General features: G+C 44.8%; 2 protein-coding genes across 6 annotated transcripts; both read right to left on the reverse strand.

Moving 5' to 3' along the window:
* Positions 1–472: 472 nt before the first annotated feature.
* On the reverse strand, positions 473–1956 carry LOC120808705 (P2Y purinoceptor 3-like). The gene has a single exon (XM_040161787.2). It carries the CDS (start codon positions 1577–1579, stop codon positions 575–577), a length of 1005 nt encoding a protein of 334 aa, XP_040017721.2. The 5' UTR covers positions 1580–1956; the 3' UTR covers positions 473–574.
* Positions 1957–2105: 149 nt separating this feature from the next.
* Positions 2106–18505, reverse strand: ano5a (anoctamin 5a). 5 transcript variants are annotated; one of them, XM_040161731.2, is made up of 22 exons: positions 18233–18476; positions 16223–16290; positions 15632–15775; positions 15323–15364; positions 12307–12414; positions 11131–11199; positions 10588–10872; positions 10153–10272; positions 9916–10031; positions 9563–9697; positions 9310–9415; positions 8889–8949; positions 8492–8643; positions 7656–7730; positions 6912–7140; positions 6594–6766; positions 6393–6490; positions 5756–5886; positions 5280–5485; positions 4991–5190; positions 4061–4166; positions 2106–3947 (listed from the first exon to the last, which is right to left on the reverse strand). In XM_040161731.2, exons 1-22 carry the CDS (start codon positions 18300–18302, stop codon positions 3717–3719), a joined length of 2925 nt encoding a protein of 974 aa, XP_040017665.1. In that variant the 5' UTR covers positions 18303–18476; the 3' UTR covers positions 2106–3716. The 5 variants fall into 5 exon arrangements, with proteins under 5 accessions (XP_040017665.1, XP_040017664.1, XP_077939450.1 ...); XM_040161730.2 differs by lacking the exon at positions 7656–7730 and adding an exon at positions 8093–8173; XM_078083324.1 differs by lacking the exons at positions 15323–15364; positions 15632–15775 and having other exon boundaries at positions 18233–18505.
* Positions 18506–20100: the final 1595 nt, after the last annotated feature.

Below are 20100 nucleotides of genomic sequence, written 5' to 3' on the forward strand. Positions count from 1 at the left end.
CGCTCCTCTCCCTCTAATTCAATTACTGCGTAAAAATCAGTTAACAGCGGCAGGTGCCACTTGCATAACCTCTCTCCTTCATTTATGTGTAACTGAATGAAAATGATGTCAGGATAAGCTCCGGCCACTCCTGAATCACTTGCTGCAGCAAGCACAAAGCATTGGTACCCCCCCCCCACACACACACCCGTACACACACACACACACACAACCCTCCCTGACATCCGGTCACGGCTCGGATTTACTTTGATCTGTTGCGTCTGCAAAAGGTGTTAAACCGATCCATTCGTGCAAATCCTTGTTTTCATTCAATTAAAGTGTGAGTGTTTTCGCTGCATAAAAGAAAGACTATTCACACATCCAAAGGAACCAGACCGTAAAGTACAGTATGCAGTCAACCACGGAGAGGCAGTGTTGTGTGGGGAATTTAAAGAGACCAAACTGATATGAGATTCAATGAGATAAAGGAGACTTTTGTTGCATTCATCGTATTTATCATATTCATCCATTCAAAGCAAAACAGGTGATTGCACAAAGGACGTACAGAGGTTGTCCATACAGTTTTCAAAGAGCATTACCGAGTTATCTTAACAGCGAGGGTACCAGGTGCGCACGCAGGTGCGACAGCAGACATCCGCGGCCTTCCCCTCCCCGTCATCCGGGTCCGTTTGGATGTCATTGAGGCAACCTGCGTGCACGGCCACCGTGAAAACAGCACGGCAATAGTTCCCTGAAACTCCTTCCCGAACTGGCGGCCGATGAAGCAGCTGAACAGCGGGTTCACGCAGGTGATGAGGCTGCAGAAGCACATCTCCAAGGCGAAGGCCACGTCTGCGCGCCGCCAGGAGGCGGGGCTGTGAGGATAGACCGCGCGCATCACGATGGCCGCGTTACGGATCAGGTGGTACGGCAGGTAAAACAGGGCGAAGAAGACCAGCGCCGCGCTCAGCACCCGCCGGAGCCGCCGCTTCTTGCCCAGCGGGTCGCGGCAGCACGGCCGCCGACTCAGCTCTCTGACGCTGCGCAGGCCGCAGTAGCTGATGGAGAGCAGCGGGAAGAGGAAGCCCACCGTGGAACAGAAGAGGGAATAAGGGAGGCTCTCCCCGGTCTCACTCAGCAGCATGTACAGGGGGCACACGGTGCGGTTGCTCCCGGGGCAGGTCTGGATCCAACTCATACCCACGACGGGTGCGCTGAGGATCAGCGAGGCCGCCCAGACCGCCGCGCACAGCAGGCCGGTCTGTCTCCGGCCCAGCAGCACCAGAGAGCGCAGAGGGTGCACGATGGCCAGGTACCGGTCCACGCTAACGCACGTGACAAAGAAGATGCTGAGGTAGAAGTAGTTGTGGTAGAACATCCTCACAGCCATGCAGAGCGGCTGCCCCAGCTTCCAGTACAGCCGGTCCAGGTGGTAGTTGATGAGGTAAGGCAAGGCCAGCAGCCACGAGGTGTCAGCCAGGGTCAGGTTGAGGAGGAACACCGTGCTGCGGGTCCAGCGCAGCCGGTGGAAGAAAACCGAGAGGGAGAGCAGGTTGAGGGGAAGCCCAAGGATCATCACCGCCAGGAAGAAGGACGGCATCACGTAGAGCTGGATCACCGGTAGACCCTCGTGGGGGTCCAGGTCGCAGAGGGGTTCCTCTGCAGGCTGGTTTACAAGAGTTTATGTCCGGTCATTATTCTTTTAATCTGCATTAAAGACTTTGGTTTAATTGCACAGAACATGTAATGAATGAACAGGATATCTGCCCTGACCTTATCAACAATCATTTCCCATAATTACATTGCTGTTAAAATCGTGTATTGGTTGTTTTTTCGTAAATCATGAACTGTTTGAGAACATTATTTAAAAAACAAGAGGACTTTTCCAGCCTACCTGAACCTGAGTGTTGCCCATGTCTTTATAGGAGTGGCGCTGCGCTGTGCCAAGTGAAACAAGCCTGCCATCATATTTTGGTGAAAAACACGCCCACCAGTGTTAAATGGACTGTACTTGTCAAACACTGAATAGTTATCAGTGTTCTCTCCGGCCATCTGTTATGTGAACAGCAACTTTTATGTTCTCAGCAGAGAAGCCGGTGAGCATTTAAGACAAACGTGTCAAACAGTTCAAGATTAATGGTACTTTATTTTAGAGGGTTTTCCTTTGGTGATACAGATTTAATACCATTTACAAAAAAAATACAGAAACAAATGGATGAAAACTCATACCTCAAATTCTATGTAGGATTGTAATGGTATAAAATGAAATGTTATTACTCAAGCACAAATAGATGATATACAAAATATACAAGGAAATAAAACATGTTATTTGATGTATTAAGGCATCAAAAGGTTCAGCAGAGACCAGAGCAAGTAGAAGGCAAACTAGAACAGTTAAACATTGCTCTCGGCTACATGCTAACATCTATATCGCAAACAAACACATTTAGTTGCCGGAGTTTATAGCACAGCCAGCCAGCTGTACAATTCAAATACTTAGACAACAGATTCTTCTTACAAATTTCTATGTAGGCAGCCCAAAAAAGAATATGTCCTTTATGAATAAAAAGCTTAATATAAATAATAAATTCAGACGATACACCTCTGGTTCTGGTTGAATGAACACAGATCATCACAATTTGCTGCTTCAAAACACAGATTATGAATACGTAGAGTCATGACAACAATTCAACTGACTTATTTGTGTCGTGGTAGTAACGTTTCTTTAAGTGCCTGGTGCAAAATTTAAAAAAACGGGAATGCGTTTCTTTCCTTCACAACGGACGCAGCTAAGGCAAACAGGCAGGAGAACCGGGCGATGGCCGGAGCGCTTTGTGTGAGCGAGCAAACATAGTTCCGTAGGTAGGGGCAGGCTTTCATTAGCGCCGACGCGTTGGTGAACAGAGGCGCATCTGTTCCCTCCCTGTCAGCAGTCGACATGCACCACGTACTGCTGCTGCACAACAACTGGCCCACATCTGCCCTCACTCAGGGTACTAGCAGCTGCACGGATTTACTTCACGTGTACGACTTTGGCCTCTAAACTGGTGGGCTGCTAGTGTGTTAAAGCTTAGTGCAACCCGTCAGCGGGGAAGAAGCACAATTGTTGAAATTGTGTTACATCTGCGCAACAACCTAAATGGAAAAAAACTATGCAAGACTAACAACAAAAAATAAAACGCTTAAACCCCTCCAAATAAGCAAGTTCTCAGTTTCCAAACAATTAATTACTGCTATTATTCGAATAGCAGGTGGAACCAACGATAAGTGTGGGATGTGGAAGGATATCAAGTCATTGGTTGCTCACAGTGTCATTTAAATAAATACACTCAAACTACAATAACAGTACGTTTTCTGGCTTAGACACAGTGTATACCATTGTCTTTTTCTTTCCTTACAGCGAATATTGATTATCATCATCACTTTGGTTACAACTCTGACGCAGAGTGGAAGAAACATAAATAGGACCTTTTTATTCGCATGCATAGAGACCTGGTATTTCACCAGTGTGCACTTTTACTATCAGCAGATTAGCAGAGTTTTTTTTGAGAGTTGCTTTCAATTGAATTGCTTTGATTTGGGGGAATCCTCTAGCGAAAAGTCCAATATGTGTGTTTGTGAGTGTGCTAGACAAACAACACAGGCACTACAGCAAAGTGGTGGTCAGTATCAAAACACACCAGCAGGGTGATCAACACCTACATCTTGTGCAGCAGATCGAACAGCAGCTCTCTGGGCTAGAGACACTCTGACAGCACCTCATGCTTGGGTATAGATGGATAGATCATGGGCGTGCACGTGCAGTCATCGTGGGTGTTTTGGCTGAGTTGGATCTTCAGCTTCTCCACTTCGTAGTTATGGAGATACTCCTGGACCAGGTAGCGCTCTCTCTTCACGCGTGCCCTCACGTCAGAGGGAACATCAGGAATCATCCAGGCCACGAAGAACTTGACCACAAACACAACATGCTGCGTTGGGAGAAGGCACGAGAGGTTAGTTTTACTTCAAGTTAAGTTTCTGTAAAAAAAAGGATGAGAAGTGGTCAATAAGTGGTGGTGGAAGCACTGCAGCCTGCTATTACCTCCACAATAATGATGAAAGCCAACTTGGCAGCCAGAATATGCCAGAACTGCATGGTGTGGTGGTACTCCTTCTCATGACCAGAAGGGTAGCGGTAATCACGGTACCTACAAAGAACAAACATGTTTGTATATTCATTATTCAGTCCATTCTGCAAAGGAAATGGAAGCAATAATGACGCTGATATTATTCCTCAGGTTGCACAACAATTAAATAAACATTTTAAAAAAAGAAATAAAGAAAAAAAGTTGTGGTGTGAGTATTTACTACAATAAAATATACACTGTGATACACAAAATCTTGATCATCATTCAGTCCAGAAGACACTGGACTATTTCACTCCACCAGGTCAATGTATACATCAGTGGTGAAAAGCGGATTATCTACATTAAACTGGTACTTACATCCAAAAGTCTCCAAAATATTAATTAAACAAATAAAGTATACTTAACACTAAAAGTGACAAGTTGAAAAATACTTTGATTGATTTGATACTTGATACTTTCATGCTGGTAATAATTCAAGCCTTTTGATTATCATTTTGAATGGAGGACTTTACCTTGCAGAGTATCTTACGCTGCGGCATTTCAGCCCGATCTCACTGACAGAACTTCAAACACTTTGTCGAGTCCCTTGGCGTTAGACGCACAAAGCACCCTTGAACATCTGTGTGAGACGCACGGGGCATTCAAGTAGCTACTATGATGGGACAAACACAGGACTTTCCCTCAGGAGACTAGTGTTTGTGTACCATTTGAAACCAACAACATGTGGTCTTTTGTTGTCAAATTGTCAAGGTTTGATGCATTAAAGAAGTGACACTAAGGGGTCCTGACCAAGCGTCAGTGTGAGTACCTCCACCAGTCATGTTTTACCATGGAAGTAGAAACACAACCCACAAGCGCTCTTCCTCTCTTACAAGCACACAGACCTGCAGGTAGTGATGGAGCTGTTGAACCAGGATGGGCTCTCCCCGTCGTCAGGCTTGTTTTCCAGTGGGATCGCAGAGATGTTAAACACCGACAGGCTGTTGTTTATGTAGCCTTTCATATTCATCTCACCTTCCGGCTGGTAGGCGTACATGTACACAAGCCGAGGGATCATATCGGAGGTGAAGGCCACAATGAACGCCTAGAAAACAGGGAAAAAACGGTAATAAGAGAAAAACTAGGTGGATAATGAGCAGACACAAAAGCACACAGACGTTGTGGAACACTCACATTCGTGACCACAGACAGTACAGCCATCCCATTGAGGATTTCCTGCCAGGCTCCAATGCTGTGAGCCTTGGCTGCCACAGGACGTCTGAATTGAGTAGTGAGTTTCCAGGCATCCACTCTGACCTCGATGATGTTGTTGATGAGTGCCAGCAGGGGGGCCAGTGGAAAGGAGGCAACGAACAGTGTGATGAACCCAAACTGGATCACTGGGACACAGAGAGGAAAGAGGTTAGTGAAATACATAAAAAGGCCAACAGCACCATCTACAGATTCTCAGGAGGTACTGCATCTATCCATTCATACATCGCCTGTCCATCTATCCATCCATCCATCCATCCATCCATCTGTTTATCTGGGTTTTGCAGAAGGCCTGGTCTGAACGGAAACTGGACTTCTGGACTGGACTGGACAACCTTCAAGCGTGTCTCTATTTTTCGCTCGGTGTGTACTGACTCGACGATGTGCTGCATGTTTACCCATTTCCAGGTACTCGTCGAAGAGGCCCAGCTGACCAAAGCCCTGCAGGTCGTGGTCCTGCTCCCAGCGGCTGTACAGACTCTCCGGGTGGTTTCGTGCCTTCCTGCTGCCCCACCAGTTCATCAGCCACCTGAACGACACAAGATGGCGTTAGAAAGCTGTACGCGGCAACACAGTTCACCATCAAACAGTCATGTCGGAGGCTCTGTTACGTTGTAAACAATATGAAGATATGATTCACTTTCTAAACATACATGTCGATCTTAAAAGTCATGGTAAATGTATGTATTTCTTTTAGAATGGAACGATTATGCAGGTCTTTTTTAAAGCAGATATTTGGGTTAGCAGATATTTGACTTCTCCTGGTAGCTAAAGCACAGATGTAATTGTAAATACCATTAAGGATGTTTCTGATACCATTACTTTTCTAAATCATTCTGCAGGGGGAACTAACATATAACATAAGAAACATTTACAAAAACATTTGTGCTCATTTCTAAAAAGATTAACGTTATCAAAATATTACCCAAAGCTCCAGCCATGGTGGGTGTATCGTTGAATTATGTGATGTAGCTGCAGCCTTTAATAGTGTGTATCGTTTCTTGTGCTGTGAACAGTTGGTTCAGTTGTACTCACGGGACCAGAGCTTCCTGGATGTTGCCCCAAACCTGTTTGCCAGTCATTACTATCACCAGCTGGGTGGTCAACTCAATCAAACAGCCGCCAGGGTCACACTGGATGTAGACGGGTCAATGGGAAAGAAACAAGCCTTATTTAACTATTTAAGTCAAATTACCACTTCTGACTTGAAAGAATGTAATGTAGTTATATCTCTACCTCTTCATTCCTCAGTTTGCTGCCAAACATATACTCATACTTGCCGGGATAGCCGACAAACTTGCCCTTAAAGAAAGCCACGTAGAAGCACGAGGAGTAGTAGTTTACAAACTGGAAGAGGAACATCTTCACCGTCAGTTTGTTCTCGTACTCCAAGTGGGTTTTGGGAATCTCTGCCGCACAGTAAAAGATAATACACATAGCTCTTAAATACATAAATGAAAGAGGGGGGAGCACAGTTCACACTTAATGTCAACAGGAGTTGCGTAATGGATACATAAAACAACCTTGGACACGCTCTCTCATTCTGACTCTCACCCATGTCAGTGATCCACACAGCCACTTTCTCATACATAAGGTTGAGGATCATGATGATGACAAAGTTGATACAGGAAGCCGTGACAGACGTGGCCAGCTGTGGCGTGATGTAGGGGCCCACCACCTGCAGGTTGGTGGTGGCACTGTCCTTCATGATGCTGGCGAAGGCTGCGTATACCGCCAGGCGGTACGCGATCACGCCAATGATGCAGGCAATGATCAATGAGATCTTCAGGACGGAATCAACAGAGACAACATGAAAGACAACTAGATGGCACAAGACAAAAGCACAGCACACATAAAAACACACATACAAATTGTGATGCAAAAATCAATGCCAAAATCGATTTAGAATGAAGGAAGGTGAATTATTGCAAACATACTTTTTAGGAGGAACTGTCATGCTTGAAGTGTGCAAACCTTCCTAGCTCGGTCACATGTTATAGTCAGTACAAAAATACTCAGGGCCATAATGTTTAAAACTCTGTGACTGTGGTCTAATATATATCATTTTTCATAACACAACTTCGATTATAGTTTTAGAATTTACAGTAAGTGACATAAATATGAAATGATTCTGACTTGGTCTCAGCTCCCAAATGACTAAAGAGGGGTTGTGTTTCTTAGGAGTTTCATGCATAGTGGCCCTGGTCTAAAACATGCCACACATACCGTTACAACACACAGGGTGAAGGAGCAGGTAGAAGAGGAAAGTAATTTAGATCAAGTATATACAATGCTCACCCATAACAGGACGGTGGCTCCAGACAGACATGTGCGTGCACACTGGCTTGTTATGGGTAAGTACGGCTCCATTTCCTATATCATAAGCAAGCAAAGCATGGACACAGGAGTCAGTCACCCTTTGTTAGATCCTGAAAAGACAGCTCTAAAAGAGGCCAGGCTCCTTGAATTACCACCGACTGGCCCCAGATCTGAGGCACAGTGCGGTGGACCAATCACAGCTGTTGGTGTGTTGGTGTCCGATTCTTTCATCGAGCGGTCTCCTAGGGAAGCCGGCCTTTCAAGATACTGATCCGCCGGACCAACAGTGACGCATTGCAAAAGGAAACTCGTGCCTCTGAGTCTTTCCAGAAATGTCCATTATCTACACAAACTACGCCACTCCAAAACCAAAACTCCTCACCATCGTGGCATTCCATGTTAGGTGCCACCCTTACCCAGAGCGTCACTGTGGCCCAGCACAGCAACAACTTCCCCATTAAATCTGTAAAAGTCCTGTGAAGAACCCACTCCATTTCCTGAAGGCGGGTGGGATGTGTTCAAAGCAAATTATAGCACCACTGAACATAAGTACGTATTTCTGATCCCCTCAAAAAAACAGTTGGTCAATTTGACTACGTGATACTGTTCTTACTCAAAAAGTCTCCATTTACAGGAGTGTTTTAGTCCATGAATGAGGGCAACAAACTCACAATAAAAAGGTTTCAAATCAATAAAACTGCAATCTGATGATCAACGATAACTATATGTGTCAGCTAACGCCTTGTGGAAGCTAAGCAGGCCTTAAGCTAACAGTATCAAACAGAATATTAGCAGTTAATGAGCTATGCAAACACCTGAGTGATGCGGTTCAGCTTGCGGTTGGTGCACTTGGTTTCATACTCTGGCCGAAGCTGAAGCTGCTGTTGTTCCTCCTCAAAGTCGACCAGATCCCATTCGTACTCGAGACGAGCCTGCCGCCTCTTCCAGAACTCCAGAAACAGCGTCACTGCCGAGCACAGGACCCAAAATGTAATTAGTCAGTGCATTAACCACCATTAAACTCTCCCTTATAGGTACGTTTGCCAAAGTGGCAGATGATTATTAAGTGAGGAAACTCTTTTCTTTGATTACGTCATTTAAATCCAGAGAGAGCAACTGTGATTTTAAATGACTCAACTATTCATCTTCTTCCACAAGGTGGTGCTCTGGGTTAGAAATGACAAAATGCAGGGAGCAGACATTTTTACTCACCCCAAATCCCCATAAATATGGCGAAGAACACTGTTCCTACGTTGTCAAATAGGTGCGATTGCTGAAAGAAGAACATATTTGCCGAATAAAGAGATGGTGAGTAACAGATGTGTTGACATTTAGCTGCAATCAGTTTGTACAATGTCACACATTGTAGGTAGGACATCATTTATTACAGTACAGGTCATTTAGCTGACACTTTTATCCAAAGGAACTTACATTACATGTTTAACCCGTGGCTTTTTACATCTTGCCCAGGGAGCAAATAGGGGTTAGGTGCCTTGCTCAGGGACACTTCGACATGGGGCAGCCGGGAGCCGAACCACCAACCATGTGGTTCCCAGCGCACCCGCTCTACTCCTGCGCCACGATGATTTATGGTGAACAACGACAACTGAGGAACAAATGCAGGATGCCTCACCCATGAGGAGTTGCATGTTGTGTTGAGTTTCCAGTAGCCACATTTCTTATCACACAGCGGGCACATGACAATATTCCCTCCGACCTCCTCACTACATATTTCTTTACTGTAGGGAAATAAGAGAAATAAGGAGATTTGTAATAAAATATTTTCTTATATTTTCAACCAAAAGGTTTTGTTGTGTAAAAAAAAAAAACACATAATAAAAGAGGGAAGCGGTTAAAAAAGTCTAAATAGTTATAACAAAAATCACCTCCACTCGTTGTCGTCGTAAGTGAGGAATCCGTAGATGAAACAAATTGTCCCAACTATTGCAGCGAACAGCAGCATCTCAGTGTAGAAGCCCAGCCACGCAAAATAAATACCTATCTTCTCCCCATAATACTTCCTGGTGAAGGGGAAAAACAACATGTTTGCAGTAGAAAATATGATAGACTTTAATCTAGATTTCTGTTAAATCCACTGCATTTGCAATATAACAATTTGGACTTCTGTGGCAATATAACCAGGAGAAATCGTAGGTCACAGTCTCCGTATAGCAGGGAAGTGGGAGCCAAAAACGCAGTTGAGTAATTCAGATGGGGGTAATTGTTTTTGAAGTCTTACCTTATGAGATTGAGGGGCTGCTCTTTGAAGAAACAGAAGAATCTGGCCCAGTGTTTGTGGAGGTTGTATCTGTCACTTTCTCGGTTAGCATCCCTCGATCTTGTCCAGTATCTGCTCTGCTCGCACCATAGAAACACAGTCACATTCATGCAGCAAAGTTGTTCATCCTCGCAACACGACTTCTAGCAAGATGTCGCGGCGTGAAAGTAATGAGTGCAGACTGTATCGAAGGCTCACGTCATGCAGGGGGAAGGCAGCAGTGTAGGTGCCGTTGTTGAGTAACCTCTTAATCCCCTTCTTGTCTCTATCTCCACACTCGTCCCTGTAGTAAGAGCAGCGGGACAGGATGTAGTAGACCTGCGCACGGGGAGACATAGAAGGAGGTTGTTTTGTTGGATAAAAACAGAACGATAAAGTTACTTCTCTATTCCCAAAAGCGTAGGATCTCTGACATTATAAATGTATCGGTTAGTTGCTAAAATAAGCGTTCTAAAATGTAACACATGTGGAGACCTGCACACAGGACCGCATCATCTTCAGCATTTGATATTGCAAATTTAGAATAGACGTGAATGTCAAAGAAAAGTTTTAAATTCAAATTTACAAACTAGATAAAAAGTGTGAGAGATTACTATGATAGGATAGTATTACTATAGTATTAGTATTACTTACGATTCTGTTGCGAGTAGAAGGCGAGAAGAACGTCTCTTTGTCGTCGATGAGGAAGAAGTCGGACTTGCTCTTGTCAAAGGGAGCAGTGAAATAATCTGGCTCGGGGTGCATGATGTGCTCGGGCAGACGGAACGGGGTGGACAGCCAGTTCATCGGCATGTCGCTGTTGTCTGGGATGTCGTTGGCCTTGAAAGGGACCTTAACCTTCAGCACATCTGCATAGGTGGCCAACACCTCCCACGGAGCGTGGATCTTCACGAAAAAAGTCTTTCCATCCTCTGACTCCTGATGTGAGAAAGATTACAGAGAATGATGGGTCTACGGAAACTGATTCAGTAACTAAAATACAAGTTTAGTGAAGAGAAAAGGTTTCGTGGAAAAGAGATTTCTGTACTGTTTTATTCTTTTTGACAGCAGAAAGAAATTCTGTTATTTATTTTTTGTCAACGATGAATCACCGACTAAATAAAATACACATATACATACAGCCCTCAACTTCCTTTGATATTGCACATAAACCAATAAATAATTGGATGCTCTTACAGATTTATCTTCTGTCTCCAGCTCCAGGCCGACATTCACCAGATTGGCTTCATACAGCCTCCTCCTCTCCTTCAAAGGGAAACAAAGCATATAGCATACACTCGTGCCCCCAGTTCACTGTGGAGTTTGCATGTTCGCCTTCTGTAGGTTCTTAGTCCCCCCCCCACTGTCGTATAGACATACAGCTTAGGATCATTGATCTAAATTCCCCGGAGGTGTGTGTATCAGCGTGTGTGGTGGTCAGTCTCGCTATGTGAGCCCTGCTATAGTCAACCCATCCCAGAACAGGATACGGGGTTAAAGATAACGGATGGATGGGTTGATGGAGGGATTTGGATCATATTGTATGATGGAAAACTGAGACAACTCAAATACGGTTGAATACTGTAAATCAAGTTAAAAAAAAAAGTAAATCAAGGCAAAAAACAAGTCACAGTTTGAAAATGTTACATAAGAATTACACAACTACAAGACATAGCAGGTCTTGTCTTAGGTCTAATGTCTTAACATATAGGCACAATCGTCCTTATCATCAGTAATAAATAAAAAAATGTGCCTCCTTGTTAGAAGCGAAACCTACTATTACATTGTACATTCCTGAGGAATATGGGGAGGAAGGAACTCCTCCTCATCAAGTGGAACAAATGAGAGAGTTCCTGACCAGCACGGTCTGACTCACTGACCAGATTCTGGGTAAAATGTCGGCTGCGACACACTGACTCATGCCCGACTGGTAACACAAAAATGTGAAGAGTAAAAGCCGGGGATCCAACACGGGTCTCTTAGCACCCAACATGACATGACATGCCACAAAAACACATCTGACCAGCTGCCGTTGGGAAACACTTTAAAGCAGTTTTAATGAGGAATACCGGCTACCGGGCAATCTCAAGATCTGACCTTATCCGAAAATTCCTCAAGAGGATTACTGGTCCACCCGAGAACAGTTTATCTAACGTTACCAGTGTTGTGGTATTTGGAGTATGACACCGACAAACACAGTGAACTTTGAGGATATTCTATGTGAGAAACAAAATCAGCTTTTCCTCTGAGTCGTTTTACGATTTGAAGATACTCAATTCGGAAAATAATAGTGCAACAACACGAATAAACATCAGTTGTGCATGCATGCAATTAGGCAAATACATTGGACATCCATTCTTAGTTGTTTCTTACCTGTTTTCTCTCACCATCTTTATCTTCAACATAGGACAGGACAAAGTCAATCATACGCTCTCCATCTCTGAAGAACACAGAGTCTTTACTGTGTTGTTGTTTGTCAATCTATAACGAGAAGGAGGTCACACCATTTGAATACGTACGTATTGAGGAACAGCATTAGTTCCACAAGTATTTGGATGCATTCAGTCACAGCAGAGCAGACAGTGACACCGGTTATTGGTCAGTGGCTGACAGCAAAACCCAAAGAACAAGGACTCCACACCACTTCACACTCAACACTCCAAACACAAACAGTATGCTGAATGAAGGGGAACTGCCATGGCTAAGGGTGGTTATGTCCCTTTTATCTGATTTACTAAAGATGAGAAAACAAATATTTGTTGTATAATATAATTGAATCCAAAATTAAATTAATATAATCGAATGATTTCATATCGATCCAAAGTCATGCAACAGTACCTCAGGATACATGGCGTAGCAGATGCTGATGTGGAAAGGACCATAAATGAATAAATACCACCCTCTACACAACAGGTACACCAAGCATCTGTATCTATATCTAAACCGGTATTGGCGGGTAAAGACATTTCAAACACGTGCTAGCCAGTAAACGCTAGCCCTTCAGCGGCCTCGGGGCTGGAGAGAATGCTGCTAGCTCTGCTTCAGCTGTTCAGAGAGCTAAAAATAACCCAGTAAGTTACTTTCCTCGCCCGTGTAGCAGCTACACACACTGGACTGCAGACAATTTAGCAGACAGCGTTAAGCACCACACAAACATTGTACTGTACTGTAGTGCTGACCAAACCGGCCGCGTCCATCAGCACAAAGCTGCGAGGGTCGGGAGGGAGGGAGAGCACTTTACCTCCATGGTCCACTCCCTCTGCAGCCGTGGTGCATCGGCGGAGAGGCTGCCTGATGGAGCACAATCGCCTTTCTCCTGCGAAGGAGACCCAGCCTCGAAAGCACCGTTTCTCTCACTCTACTGATTCTTTTTGCATCTAGTCCACTCAACAACCCCCCCCCACCACCCCCCCTAGACAAGCCCTCACTTGCTCAGACATCTAGCAGAGAGAGTGGGGGAGAGAGAGAGAGAGAGAGAGAGAGAGAGAGAGAGAGAGAGAGAGAGAGAGAGAGAGAGGGAGAGGGAGACACAAAGAGGGATACTAGAGAAGTGGAGGAGACTCCTAGAGATGACATCAGGGAGACATGGCTGCTGCCAGCTGGCTAATGGAATTTAAAGCCCAGCATCAGCGGCAGTGACATCACTGTACAACGCTGACCATCAAACATCTAAAGCTAAATAACCAGATAAGGACATCGTTTGTTAGAAACTAACAAATGAAACAATCTAGAAACCTTATCACGGCGGGCGCGAAGTACAAATGGAACCCCATCAGCGGTAAAGGCGTGTCAATTGCCTCAGACCAGTGGTGACATCCTGTTCTTAGGACAGCTGTTTATAGCTCCACAGCTGGATCGTCCACTCCGTGTGGCCTACTACGGCAGCTTATAGAACAACTTCTGTCCACGTGTTTGATCTTTTTCTGCTCCGCAATACCTCCGAGACCACATTGGACCACGTTGACTTTGGCAGGGTGGGAGCTTTCTGCGACGTTGCTGTAATTACAGATCCGCCGTATGGAATCAGTGCGTTCTGCTCAGTGAAGCTGGGAGACGCCACACAGTTCTATACATTTACCGACCAACCTCTAAGTACTGGGTGCATAGACATCTGCGTCTTTTATCTTAATTAAGGAGGTTAAGAGCAGAACATGCACAAGATAAATAGGCTTCTAGTTTCAGGGAGGGGTTTCTTAGAAATATAACTGTCAAAAAATATAGTTATAGGAGAAGAACCTCAATTAAACCGGTCACCTCTTTGATTTAAGAAAAGCACAGCTGCTAAATTGTATCCCGATGAAGAATCTTCTTTCCATCCAACAACGCTTCTTCATTTTCTTCATATACAGATTAGTAAAATAATGATGTGATTGGTGCCACAGAATCTACTGACTAGGTTGCAATTCCCATCTCTATTTTTTAAAATAATTTCAACAAATTAAAGGAGGTTTCATTTTGAGAAAAAAGAACAGCCAAATGAAGTCTACAAGTCCACAAGAACTCTACGTGGTAGCTTTGATTCCTCATTGAAATCCTCAGACTTGCTCGAAACACACAGAAGATTCTTTTTCTAGAGCTGGTTCTCCATGAAGCTTCCTGTTGACCACCCAGCTGAAACAATGCATGCCGCTCAAAGCTCCTGTAAGAGGAAGACTGGTTTCCGTGCTTCATTATAGAGGCAATTAATAGATGTGCAGCTGCCTCCTCTCTAGAAATCCTTGATCTCCCACTCTGTCAGAATGTTTTTCTTTAAGATTAGCATGTAAAATGGGCAGGGATTCCACTTTTAATAAAATACTTCTGAAAATACTTCTAACACTGCTTCAACAAGGCCACATTTTAGAGGACTGAAAAGAAGAAGCGGACAGTACACTTTATGGTTAGTTAGCCACAGCCGAGTCCAGTCCTGTCATGAGCACAGGGCAGGGTCATGATTACAGTCCAGACTGTATATACTTAAAAGCACACAAAGACACATAAATGCGCACACTCAGAAACTACCAGGCCCATGAGAAATGCGCTGCATTCGCGAACGTGCACTTTCTAATTATGCCTCGACACCAGCGGGCTGTTGGTTTCTCGTCAGTGAAGCGGACGGTTATCGCAGGTGAGAACAAAGCAAAGTAAAAAGGCCTTTTAATGAAAGCTTCTGCCAGCATGTTTCCGTAGCAGTCTGCTGCAAAAACAACGTGCTTTCCAGAAGCTACCATCAGCTCGCTACCAAGAAACGGGTATTGATTTCATCTCGTATGCGGGGAGCTTTATTCTCTGACTAATGCAAGAGGAGAAACTCAACACTGAACGTACACTTCTCAAGAAGGAAATACGGGCTGAAATATGCATATGGTTGCACAGCATCACATCACAAGCCTGTTTTACCATGCCATACCCTGGAACGAAACTTCAGGAATAGCGCCCGCTTTCTCGACAGCTGTGGAGGAACCGATTGGATAGTGAGGGAAAGCCTAACAACACAAAACAATTCAACAACACTGTAGCGGGAACCTTACGGAGGTGATGACAGCGTCTGACACGCCACACACGCGTTATATTTACGCATCCTTTACAACACATCGAAAATCACTGAATGTCATATAAGTAATGTTAGCTCAGTTACAGGTTGGAGTTGACGTAAAATGACACAGAGAAAGCACACTGTCACAGCGGCATGCACCTGCGCCCCCGACTGGTGTCTTACCCCAGTCAAAGCACTGATTTGCTCTAAGGTCTGAGGCTCACACTGAGGACTGTCGCTGTGGTCAGAGCGGGGCAGCGAGGCCAGGCTGGTGTTGAGAGACTCACAGGTCTCTACACACACATCAGGCCTTAAAGGAGACTTAAACTACAGTGTGGGAGGGAAGGGGTAGACAGGAGAAAAGGGTTATAAGCTGGTATCAGAATCATGTTCTCTGTTTTATGGAGATGTTGAAGGAGCCAAACAAACAGACGGGGATGCAGGGTGGATGTCGGCCGTAGGAAGAGTGAGACCGAGTGAACACATGGGCAGCTTATATATCCTGGAAGGCCCAAGTGGGCTTACGAAATTCACTTGTCAGCCAGCTGCCTGCTGAGTTTGGGCACAACTCTCACCAAGAAGGTGGCCGGGGGGGGGGGGGGGGGGGGTCACAATTAACATCCACGAGGACCACGTTTTCAAGTGTTCAAACAGCCGGTGTAATTTAGAATGATCCAAGAAACAGAAGCTCAGTTTGTCCTCAATCTAGTAAAAAGGAGCTGCCTGACATTGCTGTGTGTGTGTGTGTGGGAGGTTGTTGTTGTTGTTGTTTACCGGAGATTGTTCGTGCTGGGGAGATCCTGTGCTGCACGAGGCGTGTTGAGAGTAGCCATTCGTATCATCTGCAAGACAGTAACACAAGAAACACTAAATCAAATGCTAATTCAGACAGTGTTCTCCCGCCCTTGCAGGCCAACAATAAGGAGCAGCGTGAATATCTGACAGGCAGGTTGGAGGCCGGAAGGTTTCAGGCATATGAACAGCTGCCTCAGTGAATAGAGGTGCACTGACAGACCGCCAATGTTGCGGTCTATATTTATATAGAGAGCGTGACTGAGCAGGATCACTGTGAGAGAACAGACAGCCATGTTGCTACCGCTACGGAAGGGACCACAGGAAACCAGAGTGGGGAGTCTGGTAAACCCCCCATGTGTGATGCAAATGAGAAGGGGCTTGTTTGAGGAAATAAGGCTTTATTACGCTGATTTAATGACACACAGAAACAAAATAAAGGGGTAGATTGAAAAGCAAGGCAAACATCAAGTGCTGGTGGCAAGACGTTTGGCAAAAAAACTCAAGGTTTCAGCCTCTGTGTCTGTGTTGGAATACAAGCGCAACCCTAATTGATGGTCTCTCGGAGTTATATTTAGTCTGGACTCAACACACAAAATGTTCCTACATGTGAACCGAAACAAGCAGAGGAACCTTGTAATGCGTTAACCTTCTCTGTCTCTACATTATTACACAGTAAGTAAGAAAAGTATAAGTTAGAGGCTCAAAACTAAAGAACTGACATGTGCACTGCAGACCTTAAAACAATGTCACAACTAAAACCAATTTTAGAAAAGTAAAAATCAAGCTTGTTGTTCTTATCATCTGCACACCCAACATACTTTTCTGTCATTGGTCTCTAAATATGTTTCTTTCACAACATATGAGCACACTGAGCACATCTTTGCCCAGTGGGACTCAGTATCAGAGCACTCAGTAGCTCTCTCAGCTCCAACAGTCTGTTCTCACCTAGCGAAGAATCCTCCACAGTTAAGGCTTTGTTCAAGAGAGAGCAGCTGATCACGCTGGAAATGCCACAAGGCTTTTTTATTTTTTATTATTACCACAGCAACCGACCTACTGCAGACTTCACGTAGCTACATTAACACAAAAAGGGAAATCATGCAACAAGCATTTCAAGATTTTAGGTTTCATTCACTTAGACTCTGATGTGCTGTGTGGAAATGCTACAGGCAACAGAACTGCTAACAGACTTATAAGTTCTTTTTTTGTTGGTCCTGCCTTGTTCAATACGGCTAGAGGTATACTGTTATACCATCAGCAGTCACCATTGTCAAATCTATGCTTCTCCATATTTAAGTAACCAAGATCTGGAATACAACAAGGACTTCATGTTGTGGAGTCACAATGTATAATCTCAAAAAGCAACAAACGACGCAAACGTAATAATACTAATCCGGAATAATGTGTCTCTGTTGCAGGTGGAACAGAAAGCTGGACGACACCCAGTGGGAGTCATACTTCATGCACCATAGATGGCCAAAAACACAATGACTGAGGCGTTTGTTTGGAATTGACACGGAGGAGATGAGAAGTGGCGCCTGTATGTGACAGAGAGTTTCCAGTAAACAGGCCAGCTGTCACAAGTTCCCATAGAAAGACACACTCAGTGTGTGCTGGTGGGAAAAGGGAAATATGCCTTCTAGATTTTAAACTAAAATACAAAAGCTCTTGTTACACACTGTCCTTTGCCAGGTGCCACAGGAAGACTAAATCTAATATAAAATGCGCAGGTGAACTTTGTTAATTGTGATACGTTTCCGTTACGTTGCTACGGTCGTTAAAAAGTTTTGACAATTTCCAGATTGTGTAACGTTAAAAGGCTTAATAGCGTAATATTTCTTGAGCATTCTTCGAAAACTTTATGTCAAAGGTGTTCTTTGAAGACTGGGCTAAGTCTCCATGGCTTTCCCAGTAGGACGGTATCTCAACAACAGCGGAGCACAACACGACCGTTTGACGCTCCGGTGGCTCCGGGTTTTAGCTACTCACCGTTGAATGAGTCGGTAGGGCTCATCTCAATTAAACTGTCCCCGCCGGCTTTCCCCGTTATTCGGTGCATGATGAATCCACACCCCCCCGCTCGTCGGTCCTTTAGTACACCAAAAAATTGCCCGGACAGACAGAAGAGTTGTGTCCCCACGCGACGTTGACTCCTGAGCCGTTGTCCTCCCCCCCACCCTCCTTTACGGAGCTCCTCTTCAGCGACGCCTCTGCACCACGAGAGTCCGCCGACTGCCGCGTCACTCCGGCGGGGGGAGGTCCGTGCGTGGCGGGGGGCGGGGGGGGGGAGTGGCTCCGCGCCACGAGCCAATGAGCCCGCGGGGTGAACAGCCGCCGCCGCCCGCTCACACGGCTTGTTTCAGGTTGGCCCATGAATGTTCAAATGGAGGAACACGGAATGGGCAGTTGAAATAACAGAGTTATCAATCACGTAAAGGCAAAGCAATATAAACAAGTAGACTATATTCAGACTAAAGGTTCTCTTTTAGACTTCATACTGATTGATAAACATTTTTGTGACGTGATTGGTTGAAACAAGTGAAACCAAGAGCAGGTTTTACTGAGTGAAAAAAACGACCCCAGCAATTAGCCACAGTCAAGTCTTTTTATGGGGTTGTGATCCTGCTTTCACTCCTAATATTGGTCTTAGATATTACTCAAATGTGTTTGTCCAGTGTTACAGCGTCCACTCCTTCACAACCAACCATGTACACGGTTTCAAATAAAATAGAGAGAGATCTTAACATAGAGACATTTTCTGTTCCCATTGTAGTTGGAGCAAAAAAAAGTTGTCAGTAAATAAAACATAATACCCATGTTACATTCTTTGTCCAGCCCACACTGACTGTGTAAACTCCATATTACACCTTTCAGTAATCACATGGATGTTTAGTTTGGGGGTATATTCTGCTTTGTTTTCTAACAACATGGTGTTTAGCTTAACTAACAGGTCCTTCCCCTCATCTGGTTGTTTCCTCGGAGTTCAGGAAAGGGGCCAGCAGCTTTCCCCTGCTCCTCCCAGCCACCTCCCTACCCTGTACTTGCACTCGGGTTATATTTGGCCGCCGAGGCCCCCCTCTGTTGCCCTTTAAGTGGTTCATACGGTCTTGCTGATGGTGTAATTATTTGGGGCTCCTCGGCGGGGTGTGGCCATGGACAGAAATACAGCCACTTATTTTCTCGACCACTTTTTCTTCAGCCTCACATTGGCCTCTCCTCCTCATGTGGTTCTTGCTGGGTGTGCGTTGCTTTCCAAGGGTTCCGAGACCAATGGTGGAGCTCACCTTTAATAACAGAGCACAGAGGGCCACCCATTTGAAATGTTAGTTTTTCTTTTTTTTTGGAAACGATGGGACACAAACCCAGTTAAATTCAATTTATTTTATTTTGTATAGCCCAAAATCGCAAATTACAAATTGGCCTCAGGGGGCTTTACAGTCTGTACGCATGCAACATCCTCTGTCCCGAGACCCCAAAAATGAAAAAAGAGAAGAAACCTTAGGGAGAACGGCAGGATCCCTCCCCCGAGATGCACATACTAAAATGGATTCATGTGTACAGAATGAACGTAAAAGATGTACAATACATTCAAGTTCTATGACAGAGTGATTCAAAAATTGCATGTAGTAAGCCAGGTGCATTAATATTTAAAATAATACTCATAAGGATGATAGCAGCAGCAGGTGTCAGCAGGCCCATGGCAACAGGGTCCAGATAGAACCACGATCCATGGAAACCTGTGAGGCGAGAAAGCACAAATACCGTGGAAAAAACAAAGTAAATAATGTGCATTAATGTTGACAGTAATAGTAATGGGAATGATAATGGTGTTGGAAGCGGTAGATGTTGGCAGGGCC

The sequence above is a fragment of the Gasterosteus aculeatus genome, chromosome X (assembly GCF_964276395.1).
Source record: "Gasterosteus aculeatus chromosome X, fGasAcu3.hap1.1, whole genome shotgun sequence".
In the NCBI taxonomy this organism is placed as follows: domain Eukaryota; kingdom Metazoa; phylum Chordata; class Actinopteri; order Perciformes; family Gasterosteidae; genus Gasterosteus; species Gasterosteus aculeatus.